Source organism: Drosophila gunungcola (assembly GCF_025200985.1).
Source record: "Drosophila gunungcola strain Sukarami chromosome 3L unlocalized genomic scaffold, Dgunungcola_SK_2 000009F, whole genome shotgun sequence".
Classification (NCBI taxonomy): domain Eukaryota; kingdom Metazoa; phylum Arthropoda; class Insecta; order Diptera; family Drosophilidae; genus Drosophila; species Drosophila gunungcola.
Genome location: NW_026453181.1, coordinates 903,671 through 918,763, shown reverse-complemented (window position 1 = coordinate 918,763; position 15,093 = coordinate 903,671). Strand labels below are relative to the sequence as shown.

Below are 15,093 nucleotides of genomic sequence, written 5' to 3'. Positions count from 1 at the left end.
TTTGAAAAACTAGCTTATTTAGCGTGAAATCACTAAAATAGCTTAATTTTCCACGGTTATATTTTCGAAATTAGTAAGGCTACAGACAAGTGATATACATATGTCTATAAAAAGGTATTGCCATATGCTAATCATTAATGTTTTTTTTTTACTTTTTACAAACCGATTTATGTTTACCTTTTTACGTATATATAAAAAACTTAAGATTCCTCAACTTTTGGTATATAATCAGTTTTTCTGCATTAATGTTTTCGAAAGCGATTAAGCAACAAAACTGCAACTTTTCTCAGTTTAGAGCACTGAACGCTGCCCTGTCAAGAATTTACTCCTAAAACTATGCACCATCAATTAGGTGAAGAAAATGTTATAAAAAATCGATTTAGGTTAAAGGAAGGAACATTTTATTATTGTGTAAACATTAAATTTAAAACATTAAATTTAAAACATTTCAAACTATTAAATACCCGTAACTCAGCTAACAAATTATTATGAATGATTTTTCTCTTTTTCTTTGCAGTAATATTTTACTGCGAAAATATTCTCTAAAAGAGAATACCGGTTAAGGATAACGGCTACGAAACCGATTGGGTACCCTGATAAAAGTAATGCAGTTTTTAGGTGACAACACTATTTTTAGGTTGAGTATTATTAGGATTTAACGATAATTAAGTGGGCTTTTTTTTTGCTTTGACAGCTGGTTGATTTCAATCGAAGCTACTTTTCTAGTCGACCTGTTACGACTTTCTGGAGTAATTAAAAAAAGTCTAGAAAATTTGGGGAGTTACGAAAGTGTAAACTAAAGTTATGGCTCCAAGGAAGCGCATTTCGAAGATCGCCTCAGGCAAGGTACTTCCTGGCGGTGCAGCGGACTGCCGACCACAGCAGCCGCCATTCGGTTAGCACTGAAACGGATCAGAGTCCGGCGAAGCTTAAGAAGGTCCAGTCTCCGGTCGCCGAGCAGCCATTTGTGCCCGGTCCACACGAGAAGTCCTGCGAGGCGGCGAAGGACGGTGCCATGGAGGTGGAACCAACCCGCAGCGACATCGAACCAAGATCCGGGGAGCCACTGATGAACTCAGTGATGACCAATCAACGGGAAGAGGCCAATAAATTGGATTGCCAGCGCTTGCAAGAGCTGATGATCATGATCAACGAGAATCCACCGCCGAGCTGGTATTTGGCCAGCCAGATGTGGGTGATGGTGGGCAATTTAGAGGAGCGCATCGAGGCCTACAATCTGTTGAAGAAGCACAATAAGGGACAGGACAAGGAGGCACTGTCGCCACCAGCTGAGATCTAAGATATGGACACTTGAATTGGATATTTTTCTCCATGTTTTCCTGTTCATATTACATCGCTTACATAATATTGCTCACGCTCTACTTCACAAACTTTATGGTCATGTTGCAATTGAAATGATATTTAGCACAACAATTTAAGGTTAACATTTTAAATATATTTGTGCTATATTATCCGTGCTAAAAACAAAACAAACAGAGCACCCTTTTGTTCTGACTCTGGAGCGATTACCGGCAGAGCAGCGGCAGAGCAGCGGTCGAGCAGCGGCAGAGGGCCGGCAGAGCGGCGGCAGATGACTTCATAACTCTATAACTTCTAAATAATAGTTTAAACATTTTTGTGTCTACCGATAGATGGACCGAAACACCCACAGAGTATAACAGCAAAGGTCTTAAAAGTCTCATAGTGACGTGACAGACGTGTTTCGCGATTTGTGGGCGTTAGAATGGGCGTGGCTCCGTTTTTAAATAAATTTGCGCGCCCTAGGAACCATTAGAATCTGCTAGCCTCTAGCTTTTATTGTTTCCGAGTTCTCGACGTAGACACAGACGGTTAGACAGATGGACATAGCTAGATCGACTCGGCTATTGATCCTGATCAAGAACATATGTACTTTATATGGTGAGAAAGATGTAAGCAAATATCTTAAACACGACGAAGTTATGAAAAATATAAACCATTAATTTTTTCAGAATTACGGTTCTAATTTTATTAAAATCGGACAAAAATATTATATAACTGCTTGAAAACATAAAATCAAAAAAATCTGAATAGTGTTGTTTTAAAATTATTATAATTTTTGGAATAGCTGCAGGGGTATATAAACATTGGCTTGCCAAAGTTTGCTTCCTTTCTTTTTAGTTAAGCTATTAAGTCTTGCCAAACGTATTTTGTAAAAATAAATTATTACTGAAGTGTAGATAAAAGTTTTTAAACCGTGGTAATAATATTGGGGTACTTTAACTATATTTCAAACATAAACTTCTGATTTCAAAAAAAAAACACCTCCTCACGAGGTAATAAAGTCGTGACCTTCAAAATACAAAATATCTAATATAAAATTTTGTGACGTAAAAAATAAGCGTTCGACTAAATAAATACACTTTTTAAATGATCCTCTTCGGCACTCTGAGATAAAAATGTCTGTGTAGGTAAAAACCTGGATGAAATCAAAATTTCCACTCCACTTTAAAAATAAAAAAATAATAGTTTTGAAGTCAAAAACAAAAATTTTACCCAATATTTAAAAAAAAAATTATATTTAAAATGCAAAAAAAAAAATTAGCTTTTTTTAAGAACATAAAACATTTTAAAATTGAAAACATAACATTTTGGGTGCAAGAAAAGGGTCGAAACATTTTGTTTGTAAAACCCTCCATACAAATTTAAGACGCGAATTTTCTCTGTGTACAATTTTGCCACCTTTAGACACTCAATAAATAATAGTGACGCATATTCGAAGTGCGGTTATCATAAACACATAAATCGAAACTTTCAATTTATTTTATTGAGCGTGAAGCAGACCAATCAAAAGATCAAACAAACTTTAGCATTGACTTGCATTACTTCGAGTGCCTTCCCCTTCGAGTTGTAACCCCGCTGCCATCGGCGATACTCGAAACTTTTGTCAAGAAGTCGAGCTACAACTTTGCAGTGCTTGTAGGTCCCATGTCGGACAACAGACTGAACAAATATAACCATATGCTCCGGGCTCTTAACTGCAGTCAAAGCAGAGGATGAACTGGAGGAAACTACTGGGGAAACTACTGGGGAAACTACTAGTGGGGATTCCATACTGCCCGATGTCGCGTCATGAGTATAATTTTATGAATGGAAAACGCTGCTGCGATTTGAATTGATTTGATGGCATTTGTAATTGCAATTATAGTGTCTTATCGGGAATGGACGAGTTGTTGACAACCCATGAGCAATGCAGCGATGATATCGCCACGAAGAACCTTATCTGTCGATCTGCCGATCTCCCGATCTGCCGATCGTCCGATCGGATGGCCAAGTGCCGAGTGCGAAGCCAGTCAGTTTTCGATTGCCGATGGGCCCGGACAGACATGAGCGGAGGAGACTACGAGAGCGGTGACTACTTTATGCGCAGTCGGTGGGTCCGGTGCCAATCAAGAGGTGAGCTCACCCGTAACCAGTACTTCCACTTCCGCCTGCTTTCAGGAAGCTTCGCGACAAGCCGCCGCTGTGGGACTCCTTCCAGGATCCGCCGTCGAAGAAGACCAGCGGCTCCGATGTCGACTGGAAGAAGCTGCAGTTCTTCCTGAAACTCTTCAAGCTCTTCGTCTACCTCCTGGTCTTCGCAGTTGTTCTCGCCTCGAGCGTGTTTGCCAAGCTGCTTTATCTCTACATGGCCGGAAACACAGGTGGCAGCGGGCCACGGGTGCAAGTGTGCAGCAAGAATCGTGAGTGAGTGTCATCACCCTGTTGGATTTGCGATTTAAAAGTGGCTCTTCCTCATCACCATCACCATCCCAAGTGCTCCGTCACGGCCAGGTGGAGGCGGTGCCCAGTGAGCTAGATCAAATCGCCTGGGTCTGGGCCTTGATCTTCGCCTTCGCCGCCCCGGAGCTGCTCACATTCCTTCGCGCCCTCCGCATTTGCATGTTCAAGCGCGAGCAGCGACCCAGCGGACTGGAAGTGGGTCTGGTGGGTACTATCCTTCGGAACATAGATAGGGTGGCACGATTTTTAGGTGTGGCGAAAAAAGAGATATTATATATTGCTAAAGAGATGACTTTGTTCATTAAATCGTATTACTTTTTTTTTTATTTTTAGCTATTAATTTAATACAAAATGTTAATGTATTTTTTACCAGAAACAGTAAAAACGAGTTACTTGAGAATTTGGTTTTAAAAATAGTACTGTGAATTTTGCTTTTAAACTTTTAAAATCATTTTCACTCCTGTGTTCAAAATATATAAAACTCAGTGAATTAAAAAAAAAAAACTGTATTAGCTCTTGTCTACAAAATCAGTCAAATTTGTAAATATAAAGTTAAATCCCAGCAGGCTTTTTAAAACAGCTACGGTCCCTGCTTCTTAGGTTCATATTAAATGTTTTATCCTGAGTAAATTTAAAAAGTTAAGCTTAATTGTTTATTAGAATTTGGTTTAATGTTAACAATAACACTATTTTAACTCTTGTCCACAATCTAAATAAAATTCATATACTCTGGTCTACAGATTTAAAAAAAAAATATGAAAAATTGGTAAACTCAAAAAAAAAAATATATATATCTAAAACCTTTTAATTACAGTCCCTGTTTTTTGGATTTATATTAAATTTTTTATCCTTAGTACATTTTTAAAAGTAAAGCTTACTAGTTTCATGCCATTTGGTTTAAAATTTGTTTTCTCTAGTAGTTAATTTTCGTTCAAAGTAAATCTGGTTCTGACCGATATAAAATGTTGAAGAAGTTTATTTAGACGGTTGAGTGTCGCACAAATCGAGCCACCCTAGCCCAGGCCGAGATTGATTGATAAGTCCCCGCTAATCAGGTCACGCTCTTTGAGCTGCTGCACGTCGTTGGCCTGGCCCTGCTCACCTTCACCGTGCTCCCGGCCCTGGATGCGACTCGCGGTGCCATTCTGGGCTGCTGCGTCTGCTTTGTGCCCGCCCTGCTGAGTGAGTAGCCCCGCCAGCCCCAACAAGCCCCCAGATGTTATCGGTGTCTGGGCACCGACTGACAGCAATTAAATTGATTGCCCCGCTGCTCAACGTTTCAGACCTGCTGACGGGCACGCGACTGCACTGGCAGAAGGCGGACAGCCTGGTCCTGGCACTCTCGGTCCTGGCCCTGATTGCCCAGAGCAGCGTCTTCCTGGTCTGGCCCTCGCTGAGCGACAGTCTGGAGGTCCAGCTGCTGGCCATCCCGCTGCTGCTCGTCTCGTTCCGCTGGTGGGAGAACTTCGCCAACACCCACGAGGCCATCGGTGAGTGGGTTTTCCTATTGACTATTGACCGAACTGGAAGGTAAGGTCTTTTTAGCCGGCTTAAAGTGTTCCTCAAATAGTGTGCAATTTGTAATTGATCAAACTAAGTTTTACTTATTGTTGATTGAAAATTAACAATATGTGTCATTAAAGTCAATAAAAAATTGCAACTGTAAAAAAGGTGTGAACGTCAACGATATTTATTAAATTGGATATTAATTTATTTTTTTATTTAAGTGTATCTGTGAGTTTAGGGAACAAATATTTTGATTAAATATTCTCTTCATTCATTAGAAGAAGACTTTCTTAATTTTCAAACTCTATATTATTGGTTAATTTTTTCAATTGATAAAAATATATCTACTAATCTTAAGATTTAGGAGCTATAGGAGTTTGTTTCTTATGTTTTTACATTTTGGGATACTCTACACTCTGTTATTTTCCGTGTTGACGTCAGAGTAGTCCGATTGAGAATTATATTTGTATCCCACATTTGGTGGGGCTTAAAGAATAGCTTGCAAAATGTATTTTGCTCATTGCCTTTAAACTTTATACGACTTCGATTATATTCCGTGACGTGTCAGAATTGTGTATAGAATCTATATGGTCAACGCCATAAGCCAAAGACTTTAACACTATGTTTTTGACCACTAGTGGCCATGTGTGACTTAAGCACGTTCAAGTTTTAATTGACTGAGTTTAAATAAAAGCACATAACTGATTCCCGTTCCGTGTTTCCCTCCGCAGCCTACATCATCCGCACCATCCGATGCACTCGCTCCCGCTACCACACGTACCTCTACCTGGCGCCCTTGAAGGTGGTGCTCTTTGCGGGTGTGGGCTTCCTCCTGCACGGTCAGGACTTTGTGGAGTACTTCACCAGGTTCCTGGATGCCTGGCGGCCGCACCTCATCACGCTGGTGGTGAGTGGAGTCCACGCACTGAGATCAGTGTTTTTGATGCACACAGAAATAATATTGTAGTTGAACAAATTTTTAAATAATTTTTTTTTAATCCATTTTCCTATGGAAAATTCATTGTAGTTTATAAAATGTGTAAGAATGTTAAGTCGGGGAGCATTAGAAAGATAGTCAAAGAAAATAACTTCTCACAACGTAAAAAAGTCTTTAAGTTTTTACAATCAAAATTTTAACGCAAAATGATTTCACTCCGCTGTAGCAGAATATTATTGTTTTTTTTATATACAGATACATTTTTATGCAACGTTACGAGTCGACTCTAGAAATATAGGACGCTAAGCTCAAAGTCATTTATGCATATTAAAAATAAATTTGTTTTAAATTAATGTTTTATACACTTAATTGGATCTAAAAATCGAGGTCATTATGTAGCTTTGCCTATTTTAATTATAACACAGCTTTTTATTCAACTGAACCCAAAACGATTGCTAACGAGTTTGAAACACGGCACACGAGTGCAATGTGTGATGAAATCGTTAAAAAAGTTGTGTTATATTTAAGATAACCAACGGTATTAAGTGACCCCGAGCTTGAACTTCAATTAAATGTGTACATTTAAAAGATCGCATAAGCAGCCATTAAAGTTATATATTTTCTTCTTTTCTTAGATAAATTAAATCTTCTTGCTATTAATTTGTATATATTTAAAGGTATTTTCTTATTTTAAATTAATTTTTGTAATTTGCTATTGATATAAACAATATGTTTTTTGATAATTGTTGATTTAAAAGTACAACATCTTAGAAATATCCTATGAAAATTGTTTGTCGATCGGACTAAAACTCGCACACATCCTTTATGCAGTAAATTCTTTAAATCTTTTATTTTAAATTTTAACAGGCAATAATAGGCTGATTTTTTATATAAAAATGGTACCTCCGTCCTTAAATTCAAAATGACATATTTTTAAATTTAATTTCGTTCATCCGAAAAATACTTGAATGCATATATCTATTCAGAAATGAGAAAAAAACACAAAAATCTGTTTTTTTTCAGCCTCTGAATCCATCCTGCTTTCCGAGGTCACCTAATATTTTTCTGTGCACTTTCAGCAGAGTAACCCCAACGCGCTGCTGTCAGCAGAGGCGAACTCATCCATCACGGCCCTTCCGCCGCGGAGCCAGTTCACCATGCAGTCCAGTCCGAACGCAGTGGTCTACGCACTGGCAGCCCAGGTGGGAGCTGCATACCTGTGCCACGTGTTCGGCAAGTTCGCCTGCAAAATCAAGATCCAGGTGTTCAGCTGCGCACTGCCCCTCAGCCTGGCCGGTCCCGCCACCGTGTGCCTGGCCACCGTGCTGGCCCAGATGCGGGCCTCGGACCCGTGCGCCCTGCACGGCCTGCTGCCGGACTACCTGGCGCCGGTGGCTCTGGGCGGGAGTTGGGCGGAGCTGGGCCAGCGCTGCTTGGATTTGGCCCTGTGGCTGTGGCCGCTGTGGTGGCTGGCCCAGGTGTGGACCTGCCTGCACATCTGGCAGCCGCGCAACGACAAGAACGCCCCCACCGAGAAGCTGTTCGTCTGCCCCTGGTACTGTGGTCTGATGGTGGACCAGTGCTCGATGATGAACCGGCGGATCGTGGACTGGAGCGAGGAGTACCTGGCCATCAAGGTGAGTGCCCGCTCTCTCCGGCCTGGAGTGTGGACAATCATAGTCCAGACGAGTTAGTGTTAATGCTAAATTGTTATCAGGCGCCGCCCGGCATCAATCATCGCCCACCAGGCCGTGCCAATCCGCCGCCCACATCCACATCCAGATCCACATCCCTCTTTTGCGAGGACTTCTCGACTATTCCGGCGGCGGAGAGTGCAGGGCCTGCTGGAACTACTGATGTGCGCCTCAAATGTCGGGCAATGTAATTAAGTTAAATGACGGGGAAACTGCAAAGTTCAGGAAATGTTTGCGTTTCCCTTCGCGGGGGATGGGCCGGCTTTTCGGTGGGTGTAAACTTAATTAAAAGTGCTTCAGCTCCACTCGCATGTTTTCGGGGCCTACCCGGCATACAGACATTAAAGTAATTAAAATCAGGGCACCGGGGCTGATTCGAAGGGCATAAATTAGAGGCCCAGCGAATTATGTGCATTCGTTAGCTAGACCAAACGAGTTAATGGATCGGCCACATAGCTCAGCCAAGCGCCTTAAAGTCGGTCAGAATAGGTTGAATACTGAGGTTGTTAAACTTAGATATTGCAATGCCAAATTAATGCTGTCATCTCCACAGAGTACACCCTTGGCCCTTGCAAATACCGCATTGGATTCCCCCAAATAACCACTTGATATGCACTGCAATCATTCGGAGCTTTAACTAAATCCCCGGTATCTGCTTTCTCCGACAGAGCGACCTAACCACGCCGAGGGATCCTGTGGTGGCCCTGGCATCCGACATCAATGCCAGCCGGGACATCCGGGAGGAGGACAAGGTGCCGCAGCTGATTGTGTGCGCCACCATGTGGCACGAGACCGAGGACGAGATGATGGAGTTCCTCAAGTCAATTGTCCGCCTGGATGAGGATCAATGCGCGCGCCGCATGGCGAGGATCCACCTGAACGGCGGCAAGGCGGACGACGAGTACTATGAATTGGAAAGTATGTAAATGGGCCAGAATATGCGCATGCAGATGCTGTTCCAGCTGCAGCCGCCGTCTTCCGCAGTCCACCGCGGCTGCATTTGCAATGCACATTTAAAATGTGTCAAAGTGAAAATTTATGCCAGTCCGGGATGCTGTTTGCAGCTCTATTTATAGTGCTTGGCGACTTCATTTCCGCGCTTGCCAAAATGGCACTAAGCCAAGCATCGGCAACTGTCTGCGACAACTTTACGATCTCACTAATTCCGCCCCTACACAGGAAAAAAATGTGTCGAATTACGACGAAAGCTTACTATCAATTTGAACCCTAAAATGTTCTGGGTAAACATCTTTTATGAGCATGGTGTCGCGTTATTTAATTGATAAGCATTATTTTGTTCAATCAAAACTGCCTATCATGACAATTATTTATTTTTCGCCTTGTGAGGCTTATGTATTTTACTATTATTTAGTCAAAAATGATTTTTTCGCCTTAACGGGTTACCCCCATTTGCAACATTTATTGACAAATTTGTTGTTTTTATGTAAAACTAAACAAAATGGAAAAAAATATGAACGTTATGGTTTTCTTTGCCAGCTCGAGGTGTTATACTTGTTGCACATAAAATTAAATTCTTTTCATCCGATATATTTCGGACGCTACACTGCGACCGTCTTCATTTTTTTTTTACAATAAATACATGACCTCGAAATCCATAAAGAAGTGGAAAGGTCGCCAAGAAATCATCTTTAAAAAATATGAACATTAAAAGAAATGATTCGTCGATTGCCCAATGTGCGAACTTAGAACTACAAGTATTAACGCGTTTTTCTCGAAACGACATCTTTGGATGTGATGTGTGCAAAATAACTTGAAAACTACCTAGCCAGTTTTTATTTTTAAATTTGGCAGGCTTAAGAAACAATTCAAAATGTAGGCCCAAAAAAAAAACATTTTTTTAAACAAAATATTTTAGTTTTTGTGAAAATCGAGCTAAAAGGTTTAATTTCTAACCATTTTATCAAAATAGTTTATTTTTACAAATCCATCGATTAACTACTAGTTTATGGTGTTATTTCAATTATCTATTGACATTATTTGTTTCAAAGGATCTAGTTATTTTAGTCACCGCAAAGCAAATCAATAAATAGTTGCATTTACTTGTCCCATCTTTTTTTTTTTTTTAATTTACTCATTACTTACAAAAAAAAAAAAAAAATAATAACCCAAATGTATTTAATATATGTACTTTTAAAAAGCATATTCATCGTCTTAAACAGTTAAGTAGTTTTCGTAAAAAATTCCGAAGTTAGCCTGTTTTGTTGCCCTGCAACGGGGGGTAGCCCCTAAGTAAAGTATCATTGCCTTTCTAGGACATTTGAGGATATACATTAAGTATAATTTTGAATTGACAGTTTAGAACTGATTAATTTTTTTCTTTTCCGCAGCCAACATCTTTTTCGACGATGCCTTTGTGCTGGACCCGCGGCAGTGCCAGAACAAGCGCAATCCGCCGATCAACGAGTACGTGAAGACCCTCACTCGCACCATAGACAAGGCCGCCTTCGAAGTGTACGGCGTGAGCATCCGGATCAAGCCGCCCCTGAAGATCGAGACGCCGTACGGAGGCCGTTTGGTGTGGATCCTGCCCGGCCGCACCAAGATGGTGGCCCATCTCAAGAACAAGGACAAGATCCGGCACAAGAAGCGCTGGTCGCAGGTCATGTACATGTACTACCTGCTCGGCTACCGGATCATGGAGACGGAGCAGCTGTCGCCGCGCCGCAAGGCGGTCATCGCCGAGAACACCTTCATCCTGGCCTTGGACGGTGACATCGACTTCCAGCCGCGAGCCGTCCAGCTGCTGATCGACCGGATGAAGGCGGTGGACGAGCTGGGGGCCGCCTGCGGACGCATCCATCCGGTGGGCAGGGGCCCGATGGTGTGGTACCAGCGCTTTGAGTACGCCATCGGACACTGGCTGCAGAAGGCCACGGAGCACGTGATCGGCTGCGTGCTGTGCAGCCCCGGCTGCTTCAGCCTGTTCCGAGCGAGCGCCCTGATGGACAACAGCGTGATGAAGCGCTACACGATGGTCAGCTCGGAGGCCATGAAGATGGTGCAGTACGACCAGGGCGAGGACCGTTGGCTCTGCACGCTGCTGCTGAAGGCCGGCTCGCGGGTGGAATACTGCGCCGCCTCGGACGCGTACACCCATGCGCCGGAGAGCTTCAACGAGTTCTACAACCAGCGCCGCCGCTGGGTGCCCTCCACCATCGCCAACATCTTCGACATCCTCGCCGACGCGGACACGGTGGTGCGAAAGAACAACTCGATCTCCACGATGTACGTGTGGTACCAGGGCATGCTGATGATCGGTACCGTGCTGGGCCCCGGCACCATTTTCCTCATGATGGTGGGCGCCCTGGTGGCCGTCTTCTCGATCGACATCTGGACCGCCTTCCTGTGGAACTTCTTCCCCATCATCTTCTTCATACTGGCGTGTGTGTATCTGAAGCAGAAGTACCAATTGCTCATGGCCTTCGTCATTAGTGCGCTCTACTGTCTGGTCATGATGGCCGTCCTCATCGGCATCATCGTGCAGATGCTGGAGGACGGACCCCTGGCACCCGCATCGCTTTTCTTCCTGCTCGTCGCCGTGCAGATCACGATTGCAGGTGAGGCTGGGAAGTTGGGGCTATCGTTTAAGGCAGGGGTGCTCAAAACTGCCCAATGGCAGTGCACTTATCAACACAACTGGGAAACTGGACTATGGATACTTGTTAGTCCGCTAACAAATTTCAAACTAAATATTTCCCCACAAAACAATTCGGGTCTATTTTGCGCGACAGATAGTTCGCATTGCCAATACTAGAAGCTTTCTGTTTCTCTACATCAGCGATCACCAGGCCCTAACTAATGAGCATTCGGATAGTGTTTTGCCGACAGAGCAGAGGCAGAGCGCCGGCAGATTAGTGTGCCCAAATAACACATATACAGGTGGATAACTAAGGTCTAACATGCCTTAGGGTGACATGACAGACTTTCGCGATTTGTGGTCGTTAGAGTGGGCGTGGCCACGTTGCGCTGCGTAAGAATAGTTAAAATCTGCCTGTCAAATCCGAAATTTTTAGCTCTGATAGTTTTCGAGATCTCGACGTTCAAACGGACGGACAGACAGACAAACGGGCAAGTCTAGATCGACTCGGCTTTAAAAATTCACGCGTGTAACTTTTCGAGAATAAGATAAAAACAAATAACATTTCCCATATGCTATCAAAAAAAAAACACTGTGGGTAGTCATTTTGCACACATTGATCGTACTGAGTCGGTACAAAAAAAATTCTTCTTTTCGACCTTCGTGGTGTGAACTGGGATAAAAATATAAGGTTGCTCTAGTAGATTACTATTATTTAATTTACCTACTATTTTTTTTTCTACGATTGTAGAATCATGCTTGGAACTATTTGTATGCACAATCTTGTCAAACTTGTAATGTGCCTTATAGACCTACCCGCAACTACCATCCTCTTATCTTGCCAATATGTACCTACAATTTTGGCCTGCAGGAACCCTTTCGTCTTCTTTATAATAATTTTTATAATCTACATAATCAAATTTCCATTGCAACCACTATCCCTGTCTTAAAAAATACAGTTTTAACATATTTGCACCGTACATAGTTTTAGTTTTTATTATAGATGTCTCTAATTATGTTCTTTGTGTTTTCCTCGCGAACTCGATAATTGCCCACTGTGCCAATAAAGCTTGCGCGTAACAAGCATAGTGCATCAACGTTCAACAACAATTGTTGTTACCTTGCAGTAAAAGCAAAGAAAAAACGAAGGTTTGTTAGTCTAAAGCTCCGTGTAATCAGCAAGCTCACCTGATGGGACCGCTCTCACATCTGCATACACTGTTTGCAGTTCCAAAAAAAATGCAGTTGCTTAAGAAATCTATATGATTGCGTTTCTTGTATTTCAGGCTTCATGCATCCGCAGGAGTTCTGGGCCTTGCTGTGCGGCGTCATCTACTACATCACCATCCCCTCGATGTACATGCTGCTGATGATCTTCTCGGTGTTCAACATGAACGACGTCTCGTGGGGCACACGAGAGGCGCCCGTGCTGAAGGACGACGACATGGAGGCGGCGAATGAGGCGGATAGCCAACTGCCGGGCTGGCTGAACGATCCTCTGCTGATCGACTCGGAGCTGGGCGAAGTGTCGCTGATGGAGCAGCGCTTCTGGAAGGACCTGATCAAGCAGTACCTGAAGCCACTGGAGCTGAGTCGCGAGCAGAAGCAGGCGATGGCCGATGGGCTGAAGGAGCTGCGGAACATGATCGCCTTTGCCTTCGTGATGGTGAACGCCATCTTTGTGCTGATCGTGTTCCTGCTGCAGCTGAAGAAGGAGTTCCTCCACCTCAAGTGGCCCATCGAGCCCACGGACTTTGTGACCTTCGACAGGGACAACCTGATGGTCGGCATCTACAGGCAGTACAAGGAACTGGACCCCATCGGTCTGTGCTTTGTGCTCTTCTTCGGGCTGATCCTGATCATCCAGTTCCTGGCCATGTTCTTCCATCGCTTCGCCACCCTGTGCCAACTGCTGGCCACCACCCGGGTGGACTGGTTCCGGTCCGGCGGTCAGTTCACCGACGAGGACGCAGCCACCGAGCTGAAGGGCTGTGCCGTGAGCATAGCCCGCAATTTGCAGCGACCCAGGAGGCTCTTTGGGGACGACGACGAGGGGGATCCCCACTACGACGACCTGGCGATGGACGGGGCGGAGGGGGAGCATCGGGAGCACCGGGAGAGCATGGTGCGTCGCCAGACGATCTGCCGGCTGCACGAGACCCGAAACAAGCAGCACAGCGACTACAGCAACCTGGTGCTCAACTTCCAGCGGCGCTTCTTCGGCGACGACGACCTGAACCTCAAGAACCTGGCCCTCAACCGCAAGTCCGTTAAGCTGCTCCAGAAGCGGCGCTCGGAGGCCAAGGTCAACGCAGCCACCACGCCCGGAGGCACGCCCACTCCGAAGGCCGGAAAGCGTCCGCCCCTGGTGCCCAAAAGGGTTAGCTTCTCGGCCTCCGAACGGAACAGCATGGCGACCTACGACAACGGTGGCTACGAGCACACGGAGTTCTAGAAGGGATTCAGCTGATCCCACAAGTATTATGCAGAGAATCTTCTTAACGTACTATTATCCATATCTAGGCGGGTGTTTTAGATATCTCTGACCTCTTAAAACTATGTTAAAGGAGCTAATTATTCTTGCTAAACCTGTTGCAATTATGTCTCAACCGAATTTAAAGCAGTAAAACAGACTAATCCACAACTCAATTAATAGATTTTAACGTCTAGAGCTTTCAAAATACCCCTGTTTATCTCCATATCTTTATGCAATTACATAATCGAATCCCCAAGGGCCTTGGTGGCTTAAAAAATATAATTAATTGCATTTAACTCAAGTGACAGAGGCAGCCAAGTCTGCTTCCCTTCTAACTGAAGACATCTCATTAGCATAATTACCAGATGCAGGCGAAGGCTTTGAGCGGGGGGCGATGGGTGGTGGGTGCTGGGCGGTGGGCGGTGGGTGCTACTTCATTCATCAATGTCGGGGCAACGCTTAGAGTTAAGTGCTGCTCGTGGTGGCAATGCGCTTTTTGCTCCGAAAGTTCCCGCTTCGCTTCGTTACAAAATGCAAATCAAAGTGTGATTAGCTCGGATTTGATGAAGTTTCTGCAGCAATGCACAAGTTTCCTTCGCTGCAAGTGTGTGTGGCTGTGTGTGCGTGGGGGCGTGGCAAGGTGTCGCCGTAAGTGTTTTGTAAGTGAATTTTTCACTGCCCGGACAAAAAGAGAGCGGAGGAAACCTCGCGCCAAGGACAGGCAGGACCTACTTTGGCAAAGCGCATACATTAAGCCAGGAGAGACGAGGACGAAGCAGCCAGGACGAACTTATGGCCGCAGGATGTGGATTGTCTTTGGTTTGCAAAGTGCTGGGGCACAAGAATACAGGGTTGGAATGCTGGGCATGTACGAACACGACTAAGTAATGAATTTTTTTGGTCGAACGGAGAGGCAGCATCGATTCGATGGTAACCCCTGGTAGTCCAGGAGTTTTGCACAACTTTGCGGGCATTTCGCAGTTACCGAATATAGTGGAACCAGTATCAATTGATTATGAAACTCTTTGATACACAGCCTGGAATGCATTCAGCCAGATGAAGCAATAACAAAAACCAGATATTTACATTTCAATTTTACACAATTTCAGAGTTGAATGGG

The 15,093-nt window shown here is 43.9% G+C and overlaps 2 protein-coding genes across 3 annotated transcripts; both read left to right on the top strand.

Annotated features, from left to right (window-relative positions):
- The first annotated feature begins 723 nt into the window (after positions 1-723).
- LOC128259756 (uncharacterized) lies at positions 724-1,484 on the top strand. The gene has a single exon (XM_052992308.1). The coding sequence runs from the start codon at positions 1,016-1,018 to the stop codon at positions 1,298-1,300; it is 285 nt and encodes a 94-aa protein (XP_052848268.1). The 5' UTR covers positions 724-1,015; the 3' UTR covers positions 1,301-1,484.
- A 1,827-nt stretch (positions 1,485-3,311) lies between these two features.
- On the top strand, positions 3,312-14,256 carry LOC128259652 (chitin synthase chs-2). Of its 2 annotated transcripts, none has more exons than XM_052992173.1 (10): positions 3,312-3,412; positions 3,481-3,722; positions 3,797-3,966; positions 4,818-4,944; positions 5,046-5,252; positions 6,000-6,175; positions 7,288-7,842; positions 8,568-8,817; positions 10,248-11,477; positions 12,784-14,256. In XM_052992173.1, the coding sequence occupies exons 1-10, from the start codon at positions 3,366-3,368 to the stop codon at positions 13,950-13,952; spliced, it is 4,173 nt and encodes a 1,390-aa protein (XP_052848133.1). In that variant the 5' UTR covers positions 3,312-3,365; the 3' UTR covers positions 13,953-14,256. The 2 variants fall into 2 exon arrangements, with proteins under 2 accessions (XP_052848133.1, XP_052848132.1); XM_052992172.1 differs by having other exon boundaries at positions 7,285-7,842.
- The last annotated feature ends 837 nt before the right edge of the window (positions 14,257-15,093 follow it).